Raw genomic sequence first — 14,577 nt, 5'->3', positions numbered from 1 at the left:
GCAGTTCTAATGCTGCCTTGTGAACATTTTTGTGTCATCTCCTCTGCCTCTATTTTCTTCCCAATAAGTTTTTCCAATGCAGAATTCATCAACTTCATCCACTTTGCCTCCAACTTCCACCCTGCCCTCAAATTTACCTGATCCATTTCTAACACCTTCCTCCCTTCTCTCAATCTCTTTGTCTCTATCTCTGGAGAAAGCTTATCTACTGATGTCTATTATAAACCCACTGACTCTCACTGCTACCTGGACTATACCTCCAACTCCACTGTTACTTGTAAAAAAAAGTCATCCCTTACTCTCATTTCCTCCGTTTTCACTACATCTGCTCTCAGGATGAGGCTTTGCATTCCAGAACAAAGGAGATGTCCTCCCTCTTCAAAAAAAGAGGCTTCCTTCCTCCACCATCAGCGCTGCCCTCAACCGCATCCCTTCCATTTCATGCATGTCTGCTCTCACCCCATCCATCCGCCACTCTACCAGGGATAGGGTTCCTCTTGTCCTCACCTACCACTCCACCAGGCTCCGCGTCCAGGACATAATTCTCCACAACTTTTGCCATCTCCAGAGGGATCCCATTTCAAGGTAATCTTTCCCTCCCCCACCCCCACTTTCTGCTTTCTGCAGGGATTGCTTCCTATCTCACTCCCTTGTCCATTCGTCCCTCCCCACTGTAGCGGAACAAGTGTTACACCTGCCCCTACACCTCCTCCCTCACTAACACTCAGGGCCCCAAACAGTCCTTCTGGGTGAGGCAACATTTCACTGGTGAGTCTGTTGGGGTCATATAGTGTGTCTGGTGCTCCCAGTGTGGCCTCCTGTATATCGGTGTGACCCAACGTAGATTGGGAGACTGCTTTGCCGAGCACCCACGCTCTGTCTGCCAGAACAAGTGGGATCTCGCGTGGCCCCCCATTAATTCCACTTCTCATTCCCATTCTGACATGTCACTCCAAGGCCTCCTCTACTGTCATGATGAGACCACACTCAAGTTGGAGAAACAACAACTTATATCCTGTCTGGGTAGCTTCCAAACTGATGGCATGAACATCGATTTCTCGAACTTCTGGTAATGCACCCTCACCCGCACTTCACCATTCCCCATCCCATTTTCCGCCTCTCATCTCATCTCCCATCACCTCCCTCTGGTGCTCCTCCCCCCTTTTGTTTCTTCCATGGACTTCTGTCCTCTTCTATCAGACCCCCTTCTCCAGCCCTGTATCTCTCTCACCAATCAACTTCCCAGCTCTCTACTTTATCCCTCCCCCTACAAGTTTCACCTGACACCTGGTGCTTCTCTCTCCCCTCCCCCAGCTTTAAAATCTACTCCTCAGCTTTTTCCCTCCAGTCCTGCCAAAGGGTCTTGGCCTGAAATGTCGAGTGTATTGTTTTCCATAGGTGTGCCTAGCCTGCTGAGATCCTCCAGTGTTTTGTGTGTTTTCCAAACCGGATTTTACTGCAAATGTGTCAAACAGTGATTGGTACAATCTATGGACAGTTTTTATCTTTTCCTCCAAAAAAAATGGTCCATTATGCAATGAAATCAGAATCAGGTTTATTATCACCGGCATGTGACGTGAAATTTGTTAACTTAGCAGCAACAGTTCAACACAATACATAATATAGAAGAGAGAGAGAAAAAAATAATAAATAAAATAATAGTAATAATTAATAAATAAGCAAATCAATTTCATATATTGAATAGATTTTAAAATGTGTAAAAACAGAAATACTGTAGATTTAAGAAAAGTGAGGTAGTGTCCAAAGATTCAATGCCCGTTTAGGAATCAGATGGCAGAGGGGAAGAAGCTGTTCCTGAATCGCTGAGTGTGTGCCTTCAGGCTTCTGTACCTCCTACCTGATGGTAACAGTGAGAAAAGGCCCTGGGTGCTGGAGGTCTGCTGCCTTTCTGAGACACCGCTCCCTGAAGATGTCCTGGGTACTTTGTAGGCCAGTACCCAAGATGGAGCTGACTAGATTTACAACCCTTTGCAGCTTCTTTCGGTCCTGTGTAGGAGCCCCCCCCCCCACCCCCCCCCGCCATACCAGACAGTGATGCAGCCTGTCAAACTGCTCTCTATGCTACATCTATAGAAGTTTTTGAGTGTATTCGTTGACATGCCTAATCTCTACAAACTGTTAATAAAGAATAGCCACTGACTTGCCTTCTTTATAACTACATCAATATGTATGTTGGGACCAGGTTAGATCCTCAGAGATCTTGACACCCAGAAACTTGAAACTCTTCACTCTCTCCACTTCTGATCCCTCTATGAGCATTGGCGTGTGTTCCTTTGTCTTACCCTTCCTGAAGTCCACAATTAGCTCTTTCCTCTTACTGACGTTGAGTGCCGGGTTGTTACTGTGGCACCACTCCACTAGTTGGCATATCTCATTCCCGTACGCCCGCTCGTTACCACCTGAGATTCTACCAACAATAGCTGTATTGTCAGAAAATTTATAGATGGTATTTGAGCTATGCCTAGCTGCACAGTCATATGTATATAGAGAGTAGAGCAGTGGGCTAAGCACACACCCGAGGTGCGCCAGTATTGATCGTCAGCAAGGTGGGTACGTTATCACCAATCTGCACAGATTGTGGTTTTTTGCAGAGGGAGATACAGAGGCCCAGGTTCTGCAACTTCTCAATCAGGATTGTGGGAATGATGGTATGAAATGCTGAGCTGTAGTCGATGAACAGCATTCTGACATAGATGTTTTTGTTGTCCAGGTAGTCTAAAGCCACGTGAAGAGCCATTGAGATTGCGTCTGCCATTGACTATTGTGGCGATAGGCAAATTGCAATGGGTCCAGATCCTTGCTGAGGCAGGAGTTCAGTCTAGTCATGACCAACCTCTCAAAGCATTTCATCGCTGTAGATGTGAGTGTTACTGGGCGATAGTCATTGAGGCAGCCCACATTACTCTTCTTAGGCACTGGTATAATTGTTGCCTTTTTGAAGCAAGTGGGAACTTCTGCCCGTAGCAGTGAGAGGTTGAAAATGTCTTTGAATACTCCCGCTAGTTGGTTGGCACAGGTTTTCAGAGCCTCACCAGGTACTCCATTGGGACCTTCCACCTTGCGAGGGTTCACTCTTTGTAAAGACAGCCTAACATCGGCCTCTGAGACGGAGATCACAGGGTCATCAGGTGCAGCAGGGATCTTCAAAGCTGTAGTTGTGTTCTCCCTTTCAAGGATTACAGATGATTGCCAAATCCAGCATCAGTTTTCTGGTATCAACCCCATAACCATTCATTTTTGTGTCTAGATATTTACCGTTTTCTTAAATATAGCAACTCAGTCTCCAAAAAGCTTTGCAGGCTAGATAATTCCAAAAATTCACCAACCACAAGGGATTAAATTTCTTCTCGTATTTGTTCTAGATGGTCAGCCCCAAACTTTGAGGCTCTGATCTGGTTCTATGCACACAGACATGGAAAGCCATCCTTGCATCCACCGACAAGCTCCATAACAATATTGCATATTTTAATAAAATCATGTCATTCTTCTGAATGAGAGAAGTTGTCTGTTTAATCTCCCCCTGTATGACAAACCTAACATCCCAGGAATCAATATGGTGAACAGTCAGTGTCCAACCTATAACATGAGCAAATCTTTTCTTAGACAGGAAGACTGGACCTGTATGTACTCAGTATTCCAGATACCACCTCACCAGGACCCTGAATAATTGGAACTAGATGCTGCCATTCTTAAACTCAAATCCTTTTTCAGTGAAGACCAGCATACCATTTGCCTTCCCACTTGTTTCCTGCACCAGCAATCTAACTTCCTGTGGTTTGAGTCCAAGGACACCCAGATGCTACCACTGAACACCAACCCCTTTCAAACTTTCACCATTTAACAAATATTCTGCCTTATTAACAAAATTATAATTCACCTGCCTTTTGCTTGCCCATTCATTGACATGTTGGTACTCCCTCATACCCTGTATGTACCCTTCTGCAGTCCACACTGTCAGCTAGCTTCAAACTATCAGCAAGCTTGGATATATTGCCCTTGTTCCAGATCATTCATATGGATTGTTAGCAACTACGGCCCCTGTGTTGATCCTTGCAGAATCCAAGACCAAAAATTACCCTTTAATTCTCCCGATGAAGGGTTTCGGCCCGGAACGTCGTCACTACCTCCTCCCATAGATGCTGTCTGGCCTGCTGAGCTCTGCCAGGATTTTGTGTTTTTATTTATTTCCAGCATCTGCAGATTCACTTGTGTACCCTTTAATTCTAACCGTTTTTGTGCCCACTAACCAAACCAATGTCAATGTTAGATTATTATTCCTAATACCAACCACTTGGAAATTGTTTCATAATCTCTCATATCACCTCTCTGAAGACCTAAAAATCTAAATACACCACAGTAATTAATTTTCTTCATTATGCTAGTTATAACCTCAAAAATAAATTCCTTATTTTCAAACATCATTTTTCTTTCATTAATCAACGTGCATTCTGCCTCTCCTATTATAGTAATACATTACAGTATTTGCCCCACTACTGATATCAGACTAGCTGCACCACACGTATGATTTCCTTTCTTAACCACTTCCCATCTTCCAGTCTGCAGGAACCTTGCTGGAATCCTTGGAATTCTGGAAATGACGACAGTGCACCCACCATCACCACAGCAGTCATTCTCATTCTCCTAGGAAACAGATCCTCAGACCCTGAGGGGTCCATTCATTCCTCCAGTACTAATTTCTTTGTGCTCCTGATTTACTTTAGACTTGTATTTCTCTACTGTTTCCAGAGGTTTTCTGTTTTCTGCCTCTGTCTTCTGACTAAAGGGAACAAAGACCTTCTCTCATATTCTCTTTCCTTTTCCTTACCAGTGCTTTGGCCTCAAGGTGAATCAGAAGTGTTCCTAATCCTTGCTACTGCTCTTTGTTGACAAAGTTATAAACATTTCCCTTTGATCTCATACCATCACTGACAAAGGATAAGGACAGAGATCATTCAGGCTGATTTTATGGAGCCAGGAAAGCATTAAAAAGCAAAGCTGCAGAAGTGAAAAATAATTCTCTGCTGATGCTGAAAGTCCACGATAATGAAAGCAAAATGGTACTGAGATTTGGTGAACAGACACAGGGATGGAGGGATTTCGATTTCTGGGTCACTGGGACCAGTAAAAATCTAAACAGGTTATACTGTGGCAAGGTGTTTTAGTGAAGGGCAGGTAAGGAAGAGAACTAGGACTAATTTGGCAGAGATATGGACAGAGAATGCAGAATTAGGTTTGCAGAGGATAGCATACACAAGGATCAATGGTATTGAGCACCTGCCTCAGAATACCATGACAGCCTTCTGAAATGCTTTTAAATGCCTCTGATAAAGATCACTTAACTCAAGTGATTATATAAATAAACAAGATCATAAAAATGGTGAAAAATTAAAAAATGATGTAATCAAGACACCTTAAGTTACCAACAAATAATTGAAATTCTGAAAGTAGCCAGACGTGGCTTCAGAGTACTTGGCTCCTCCCTTTAGAGACGCAGTATCCCACAGTGAGACCACTGGTGGATTGGGGACGGCCAGCTACACTAGTGCCTGTCGCCCAGCTTGTTTGAGACTTGTGAGATGCGTAGCCAAAAGCAGAGGTCCAAGACGAACCCAGCCACAAATGGCAGCTATCAGTCATCTTGATTTGGCCCCATCATCTGGGAAAAAAGTAAATTGAGCAAATGTAGATTAAATGATTTGCTGAATTAATTTGATATTTTTGATGAAGTAATTAAGGGAGGTGATAAAGACAAAGTGACTGTCGATATGGTTATGAACCCCATGCTTTATGTGAAAGAAAATTTGAAATTCCAAGATTCAAAAGAATAGAGTTTGTTGATAATTCATTTTAAATGGAAATATCTGTTGCACCGTATGATATTAGGAGATAAACTATCAAACTTACTGTACATTACTCAGATGCCAGATTGAAGTGGCAGTACCTATAGCTCACTACATTCAAATGACCCATCCCAACAGCCATTCTGTGATCAACACACACAAAATGCTGGTGGAACACAGCAGGCCAGGCAACATCTACAGGGAGAAGTGTTGTCGACGTTTCGGGCCAAGACTAACGAAGGGTCTCGGCCCAAAACGTCGACAGTGCTTCTCCCTATAGATGCTGCCTGGCCTGCTGTGGTCCACCAGCATTTTGTGTGTGTCGTTCGAATTTTCAGCATCTGCAGATTTCCTCGTGTTAGCCATTCTGTGACTGTGTGCAAGAGTTAGCCTTTAACTTAAAAAGCTGCTCTTATAAAAGGCACACACAGTCATGTGCATTCTTGAAACCTCAATTCTGACAATGTACTTACTGTGCAATGGATCAAATCAACCGTCTCTTTTGCAGAAAGTGAGTTCATTTTGCAAAATAAAACTCTTACCTATCCATCTCATCAGGGAGGTGATAATCTGAAGGTATTTGGTCTTCTGCACATTGAAGAAGGTGAATGGCCCAAGAAGCAATGAAAACGCTGTCTGCATAACAATGGAAAGTGACAGCTATTAAGATGAACAGAACAAGGTCAAAATCTATAATGTGGCTCCATTACAAAGTGACGCATAATGCTGCAGAAAAGTAGGGCAATTATTCCGATTTTAATGTAACTTGTTAGATGATGACTGTCCACATGGTGCATCGAACAGGTGCTGTTTACAACCTGGGTAGTTTTGACTCCTCTTTTACTATTGTTACCAAAAGTTAACATTCCTGAGGAAGTTTTACAGCATGGCTAAGGTGACAATTAGAAAAAAAACTTCAGATTGCTTTAGTTGGGAGCTACGTAAATTACATCCTAGAAAACCCTAAGATTACAGCCTGATTTTCCAGCTGTTAAATATTTATAATGTAAAAAATATAACATGTAGTTCTAAGTTAAAAGTATATTTATTATCAAAGTACATATATGTCACCCTATACAACCCTGAGATTCATTTTCTTGCAAGCATTCACAATAGATACAAATATACAGTGGAATCTACAGATAAAGATGGATAAACAACCAACGTGCAAAAGACAAACTGTGCAAATACAAATAAATAATAATACTGACAGAAGTGACTTGCAGAGTCCTTAAGGGTGAATCTATACTGGGTTATGGAGTCAGTTTGGCATTGAGGTGACTGAAGTTACCCACTGGTGTTTCAGGAGTCTGATGGTTGAAGGATAAAATCTGTTCCTGAACCTGGTGGTGTGGGACCTAAGGCTCCTGTACCTCCTTCCCAATGATGGCAGGCAGCAGGAAGAGAGCATAACCTGGATGGATGCTGTTTCTGTTTGGCAGCGCTCCATTTCAACCTGCTCAATAGTGGAAAGGGCTTTTCCTGTGATGGACTGGGCTGTGCCCACTACTTTTTGTAGGCACTTCTGTTCCTGGACATTAGTGTTTTCATACCAGGCCATGATGCAGCCAGTCAGGACGCTGTGCATCTATAGAAGTTTGTCAAGTTTTAGATGACATCCCAAACCTGCACAAATTTCTAAGAAAGTAGAGGTACTGCCATACCTTCTTTGTAATTTACATCCTGACCCCAGGACGTATCCTCTGAAATGATAACGTCAAAGAATTTAACATTACTGATCCCTCCACGTCCAATCTCCTGAAGAGGGCTGGCTCATGAACCACCAGTTTGCTCCTCTTATGGTCAATAAATGACTCTTTGGTTTTGCTGACATTGAGTGAGAGGTTGTTGTGGCACCACTCAGCCAGATTTTCAATCTCCCTCCTATAAGCCAATTCGTCACCACCTTTGATTAGGACCATGACAGTGGAATTGTCAGCAAACTTGAATATGGCATTGGAACTGTACTAAGCCACAGTCATAAATATAAACCGAGTAGAGCAGAGAGCTGCACACAGTCTTGAGGTGCACCTGTCCTGATGGTGATTGTGGAGGAGATGTTGTTGCCAATCCGAACCGACTGAGGACTGCAAGTGAGAAAATCAAGGATCCTTTGCACAAGGAGGTATTGAGGCCGAGGTCTTTGAGCATATTAATTTTGAGGGGTTCATAATGTTGAATGCAAAGCTGTAGTCAATGAAGAGCATCCTGATGTATGCATCTTCACTGTCCAGATGATCCAAAGCTGAGTGGAAAGCAAATGAAGTGGCTACTGCTGTTGACCTGTTGTAATAGTAAGCAAATTGGAGTGGATTCAAGTCACTCCTCAGGCAGGACCAACCTCTCAAAGCACCTCATCACAGTGGACAACGCTCATTGAGGCAGGTTACCATGTTCTTCTTGGGCACAAGTATGACTGAAGCTTGCCTGAGTAGGCTGTGGAAGTGAGAGGCTAAAGATGTCAACAAATACTCTACCCAGTTGATTAGCACAGGTCTTCAGTGCTTGGTTTGGGCTAGATGCTTTCCATGGGTTCACCAACCTGAAGGATTCTCTTATGTTGACCTCAGAGATTGAAATCACAGGGCCATTTGGGGCTGTGGGAGTTCATGAAGGTGCCTCCATTTTCTGTCAGTGAAAAAGAGCATAAAAGACATTGAGCTCATCTGAAAGCGAAACCTTGTTGTCACATACTGTGTGTCGCTTGGTTTTACTTTGTAGGAAGTGACAGCATTCAAGCTCTGCCACAGCTGTCGAGCATCCTTCTGATTCAAGTTTGGACTGGAATTGCCTCTTTACATGTGAGGAATTGCCTCTCTTACTGGAGGTCATATCTGGACCTCTTGTACTTTCCTTGGTTACCACACCTACATGCCATCAATCTCGCCCTCAGCTGACTGCAGAAGCCTTGGTTCACCTGAGGCTTCTGGTTGGGGAAGACTCTGAATGATTTTGTGGGGATACACTCACTCACAAGTGTCTTTATAAAGTCTGTGACAACCATGGCGTATTCATTCAGATCCTCTGATGAGTACTTGAACGTGGTCCTGTTCAACTACTCGAAGCAAGCATATTAAAAATAATACACTTAACTAATCTCAGAAGAAGTGAAAAACTATTTGGCAGTCATGCAGTGAACTCTCAGAATTACTCTTGAGGGTGCTTCATGTCACAACTGCAAATACAAAATTTGACTCCATTTGGTGTACTGGGTAGGGATTAGAGTTGAAGAGGAGATCTCAGGGGTGAGGAAAAAAAGGCACAGTCATGGGGATTTGCAAACAAGCATAACACTGGTACAGCCTGGGAACAAATGCAAGCGAGCAAGCAAAGGGAAGAGGAGGGAACAGGGATTGAGGAGCTAGAACACAGGCCAAGCTCTTCAGGGAGAATCATGGATCTAACTAGAAGTTACAGGAATAAAATCTGTAGATAACCAAAAACTGGACAGGACAAAGCACAGGCATTGTAGACTTAGGGCACACTCTTGATGATCATATGGATGAAGCACAAACTCATCCTCAATTCTTCAGCATTAATTGCAGAATTAATTTACTTAACAGAAAGTGAGAAAAATAGCAGAAACTTAACACAGTACACATTATTATCCATAAAGATTGAATAGCTGTTATTTTTCTCTAATCATTCAGTATTCTCCCCAAACTACACCGAAGATCAAGGTTTTGGTGATGGCAGGAACCCTCAATCACCCAAGAGGGTTTGAGAAAGGAGATTTAATCTACTTTCACAATGCAACTGCTGAACCTGTAATAAAAACAGGCTCCCTCAGGATGGATTTAATCTAGTGCATGTTATACAAATGCTTGTTAGAAAATATTTTGAGATGCAGTGAATGAGTAGAGCAAGAAATCCTTTGAGGCAAATGCACCTTCTCTGCACTGGACCATTCCTTACATTGTGATTGGGTGTGCTGTAGACAAATTGATCGATTCACCGTAATTAGTCAACAATTCCATTATTCAGCTGCAAGGACAGAAGGATACAGATGTACCTTGCATCCTTCATCAGCAGCAACTCCTACACTGCTCTTATGCGACTCCAGAGTGGGAACGCTCAGAAAGAAAGCACCTTTCAATGCAGCTGAGGGACAAATTGTCATTTTTAAATGATGCAGTGGGTCACAAAGGGCAACAGAGGGGATGCTCTCTTATCTGGCGCCGTAAAATCTAGAAAGGAGTGTGAGTTCCCACGGGGAACAAAGCAACAGAGGCAATGCCTGCGCCACCACACATTACACGCAACTACTGTTTATTTAAATAAAGTAGCTCAATTGAATGGAAAACTGACTTCAGTCTCCTTCAGAACAATTGCTGAATATTGGTATTCTAAAGGGAGAGGCTCCTCCAGAAGTCCCCAGCATCCCAGGTGTCAGTATGCAGCCAATCCAATTCACTCCACATGATACCAAGAAGCAGCTGAAAGTACTGGATACTGCAAAGGCTATGGGCTCAGAAAAAATCCTGGCAACAGTCCTGAAGACTTGCACTCCAGAACTTGCCGCACTACTAGCCAAGCTGTTCCAATACAACTACAACACCAACATCTACCAGCAATGTGGAAAATTGCCCAGGTATGTCCTGTACATAAGAAACAGGACAAGTCCAACAGCCAATTACCATCCTATCAGCCTACTCTCAATCATCAGCAAAGTAATGGAAGGAGTCATCAACAGTGCTATCATGCAGCACCTACTCAGCTATAACCTACTTACAGATGCCCATTCTGGGTTCCGTCAAGGCCACTCAGCTCCTGACCTCATCTCCTCCCTGGTCCAAACATGGACCAAAGAGCTTTAAATAGCAGAGGTAAGGTGAGAGTGAAATGTAGTCAATGTGAATTAGAGTGAAAACCCTCCGCTGGTTGGAATCATACCTGACACAAAGGAAGATGGTTATGGTGGTTGCAGGTCTATAATTTCATCCTCAGGACATCACTACAGTAGTTCCTAAGGGAAGTGTCCTAGGACCAACCACCTTCAGCTGCTTCATCAATGGCCTTCCTTCTGTCATAAGATCAGAGTGGGGATGTTCGCAGATGACTGCACAATGTTCTGCACCATTCACGACTCCTCAGATAGTGAAGCAGTTCATACCCAGATGCAGCAGGACCTGGACAATACCCAGGCTTGGGCTGACAAGTGGCAAGTAACATTTGAGCTACGCAAGTGCCAGCCAATGACCATCTTCAATGAGAGGCTCTAACCATTGTCCCTTGACACTCAGTGGCATCACCATCACTGAATCCCCTACTATTAACATCCTGGGGGTTACCACTGACAGGAAACTGAATTGGTCTAGCCACTTAAACACCGTGGCTACCAGAGCAGGTCAAAGGCTAGCAATCCTGCGGCGTGTAACTCACCTCCTGACTCCCCAAAGCCTGTCCACCATCTACAAGGCTCAGGTCAGGAGTGTAATGGAATACTCGCCACTCGCCTGGATGAGTGCAGCTCCATCAACACTCAAGAAACTTGACATCATCCAGTGCAAGGCAGTCCACTTAATTGGTACCCCTTCCACAAGCATCCAATCCCCCCACCATCGTTGAACAGTTGCGGAAGTGTGTACTGTCTACAAGATGCTCTGCAGCACATACCAAAGTTCCTAAGGCAGCACCTTCCAGACCCACAACCATCTAGAAGAACGAGAACAGCAGATACCTGGGAACACCACCACTTGGAAATCCCCCTCCAAGTTACTCACCATCCTGACTTGGAAACATATCGCCATTCCTTCATTGTCACTGGGTCAAAATCATGGAGTTCCCTCCCTAACAGCACTGTGGGTGTACCTACACCTCAAGGACTGCAGCAGTTCAAGGAGGCAGCTCATCACCACTTTCTCAAGGGCAACTAGGGATGGGCAATAAATGCTGCCAGGTGGCGACGCCCACATCCCGTAAAAGAATATAAAAAATATAGAGTCTTTCAGCTCTTCCATTCAGTGCTATTGAAGCAGTTGAAACACGGAACATCCTCCCACAATACTGTACAGTCCTGGCTATCGAGGCCACTGCCTATAGTGGCATCCATCTCCCTTGTAAACTAAACCCACAAGCTTGCTCGAGAGAGCTGCCATCACCTTTCGAAAAAAAAAACCAACAAACTGCTGGAGGAATTTTGAATGACAAGCAGGATCCAGCATCCACTTGGGCGGGGTGGGGGGGGGGGGAGGAAGAGGAGAGGAGGGATTGTTGACATTTCAGGTCTAAACCCTGCTAAGAAGATCAATGAGGGGAGGGCGATAGATATGATTTATATGGATATCAGTAAGGCCTTTGATATGGTTCAGCATGTTAGGTTACTATGGAAAGTTAGATCACATGGAATCCAGGGAGAGCTGGCTAACTGAATACACAATTGGACTGATGGTAAGAAGCAGAGGGTGATGGTAGAAGGTTGTTCCTTGAACTGTAGGCCTGTGCCCAGTGGTCAGTGCTGGGCCCATTGCAATTTGTCACCTCCATCAATGATCTGAATGAGAATGGTTAGTAAGTTTGCAGATAGCACTATTATCAGTGGTGTCAATGACGTGGAAGAAGGTTACCAGTATTTATAAAGGAATCTTGATAAGCTGGGTAAGTGGGTTGAGGAATGGAAAACTGAGTTTAATTTTGATAAGTGCTAAGTTTGGAAACAACAATGCCCTTGAACAGGAAATCCTACAAAGAGTAGTGGATACAGCCAGTCCAGCACACGTAAAGCATTCCTCACCACTGAGCACATCTACACGGAGCACTGTTGCAGGAAAGCAGCATCCATCATCAGGAAACATCACCACCCAGACAATGCTCTCTTCTCGCTGCTGCCATCAGGGAGAAGGTACAGGAGTCTCAGGACCCAACCACCAGGTTCAGGAACAGTTATTACCCCTCAACCATCAGGCTCTTGAACCAGTGGGGATAACTTCACTCACCCCATCACAGAATTGCTCTCACAACCTGAATCAGGATTAATATCACGTGCATATTTCATGAAATTTGATAACTTTACGGCAGTACAATGAAATACAAGATAAATGAATATAGAGGGAAAAACTGAGTATTTATATGTAAGTACAGAAGTAGTTAAAATAAGCACTGCAAAAAAACAGAAATAAAAAGTAGTGAGGTAGTGTTCATGGGGTCAATGTCCATTCAGAAATTGGATGGCAGAGGGGAAAAAGCTACTCCTGAATCACTGAGTGTGCATCTTCTGGCTTCTGTACCTTCTTCCCAATGGTAACAGCGTGAACAGGCCATATCCTGGGTGGTGGGGATCCTCGGTGATGATCCTCGCATTCCTAAGGCATTGCTCCTTGAAGAAGTCTTGAACAGTATGGAGGCTGGTATCCATGATGGAGCTGACTAATTTTACAAGTACCTGCAAGTTATTTCAATCTTGTGCAGAAGCTCCCCTATACAAGATGGCGAAGCACCTAGTCAGAATGCTCTCCATGGTACATTTGTAGAAGTTTTTGAGTGTTTCAGTTAACAAACCAAATCTCCTCAAACTCCTAATGAAATATACCCTCTGTCTTGCCTTTTTTATAGCTGCAACAATATGTGGTGCCAAGGTTAGGTCCCCAAAGATACTGACACCCAGGAATTTGGAACTGGTCACTCTCTCCACTTTTTTTAAAATCACTAATTTTTATTGCAACATCAACAAATTACATTCACTACAACCAGTTGCCAATTACATTTTGACTGTTTAACCCAGCCACCCCCCAACCCCCCTCCACCCCTCTCTCCCCCCACCCCTCTCCCCTCCACCAACCAACTGAATAGTAGCGCATACACCGACAGAGCAATCCTATTTTAACAGAAGATCTTTTAAGTTAGATATCAAATTTGTCCACATTAAGATTGTGTTTGGTCGTGCATCATTTACTCTCGCTGATGATAATTCCAGGTAAGAAATGTCCAAAAAGCTCCGAAGCCAGTGAGTACTTGAAATATCATGGGGAGGTTTCCGACGCTGGACTACAATCTTCTTAGCTGCAGTCAGGCCTGCCGGCCAGATTTTGTGTGTTTTTTCCATAAGGGAAAGGTGGGAGTCATCATTTAGAAGATGTACAGCGGGGTCCCTTGGTAATTGTACCCTCGTTAGTTCTGTAAGAGTACTGATAACCTTCCCCCACAAACCAAAAACCCCTGGACATTCCCATACAACATGTATAAAAGAGCCAACGGTTCCGTGGGGGCAAAATGAGCAATATGGGTCAGGAACCAGTCCCATTTGATGTCCAATTCTCAGTGTTAGATATGCTGTATGACAAAATTTCATGTGTATATACTAATGATTTGGGTTTTTTGATGCACTGGCAGCATTATCCCAAATCACATCCCAGTCTAAGTCTTGTCCCAATTCAGATATGTCCCTATCCCAGGCTTTCATTCCTGATGTGGGCATTTATTTCTGGGAGTTTAACTTATCATAGATATATGACACTATCTATCTTGGAGCACTCTGTATCCAACTTAAAATGGGAGGGTCCTTTAAATCTGACCCCCAGGGAATCCCATAGGCTTTACAAGCTGATCTTACTCTAAAGTAGAAGACAGTGTTTATCAATATTATATCAAGGTACCAGTTCTTGAAAGCTAAGGATAGTAATTGCCCCATTAATATCTTGAAGAGTAGTAATACCTTTATCCTCCCAAGTTCTGTTAGTGAATGGTTCCCCCTAAATAGGAAATGATTATTGTTCCACAA

The 14,577-nt window shown here is 43.6% G+C and overlaps 1 protein-coding gene across 9 annotated transcripts in view; it reads right to left on the bottom strand.

The window, feature by feature from the left end:
* The window catches only part of tmem104 (transmembrane protein 104), a 166,223-nt gene that overhangs the window by 4,019 nt on the left and 147,627 nt on the right, over nucleotides 1-14,577 (bottom strand). For all 9 annotated transcript variants that reach the window (XM_073026709.1, XM_073026712.1, XM_073026713.1 and 6 more), the window contains one exon: nucleotides 6,404-6,497. In XM_073026709.1, the coding sequence (XP_072882810.1) occupies nucleotides 6,404-6,497 (94 nt within the window). The remainder of the gene's footprint in view (nucleotides 1-6,403; nucleotides 6,498-14,577) is intronic.

The sequence above is a fragment of the Hemitrygon akajei genome, chromosome 22 (genome assembly GCF_048418815.1).
Source record: "Hemitrygon akajei chromosome 22, sHemAka1.3, whole genome shotgun sequence".
Classification (NCBI taxonomy): domain Eukaryota; kingdom Metazoa; phylum Chordata; class Chondrichthyes; order Myliobatiformes; family Dasyatidae; genus Hemitrygon; species Hemitrygon akajei.
This window is presented reverse-complemented; position numbering and strand designations above follow the sequence as displayed.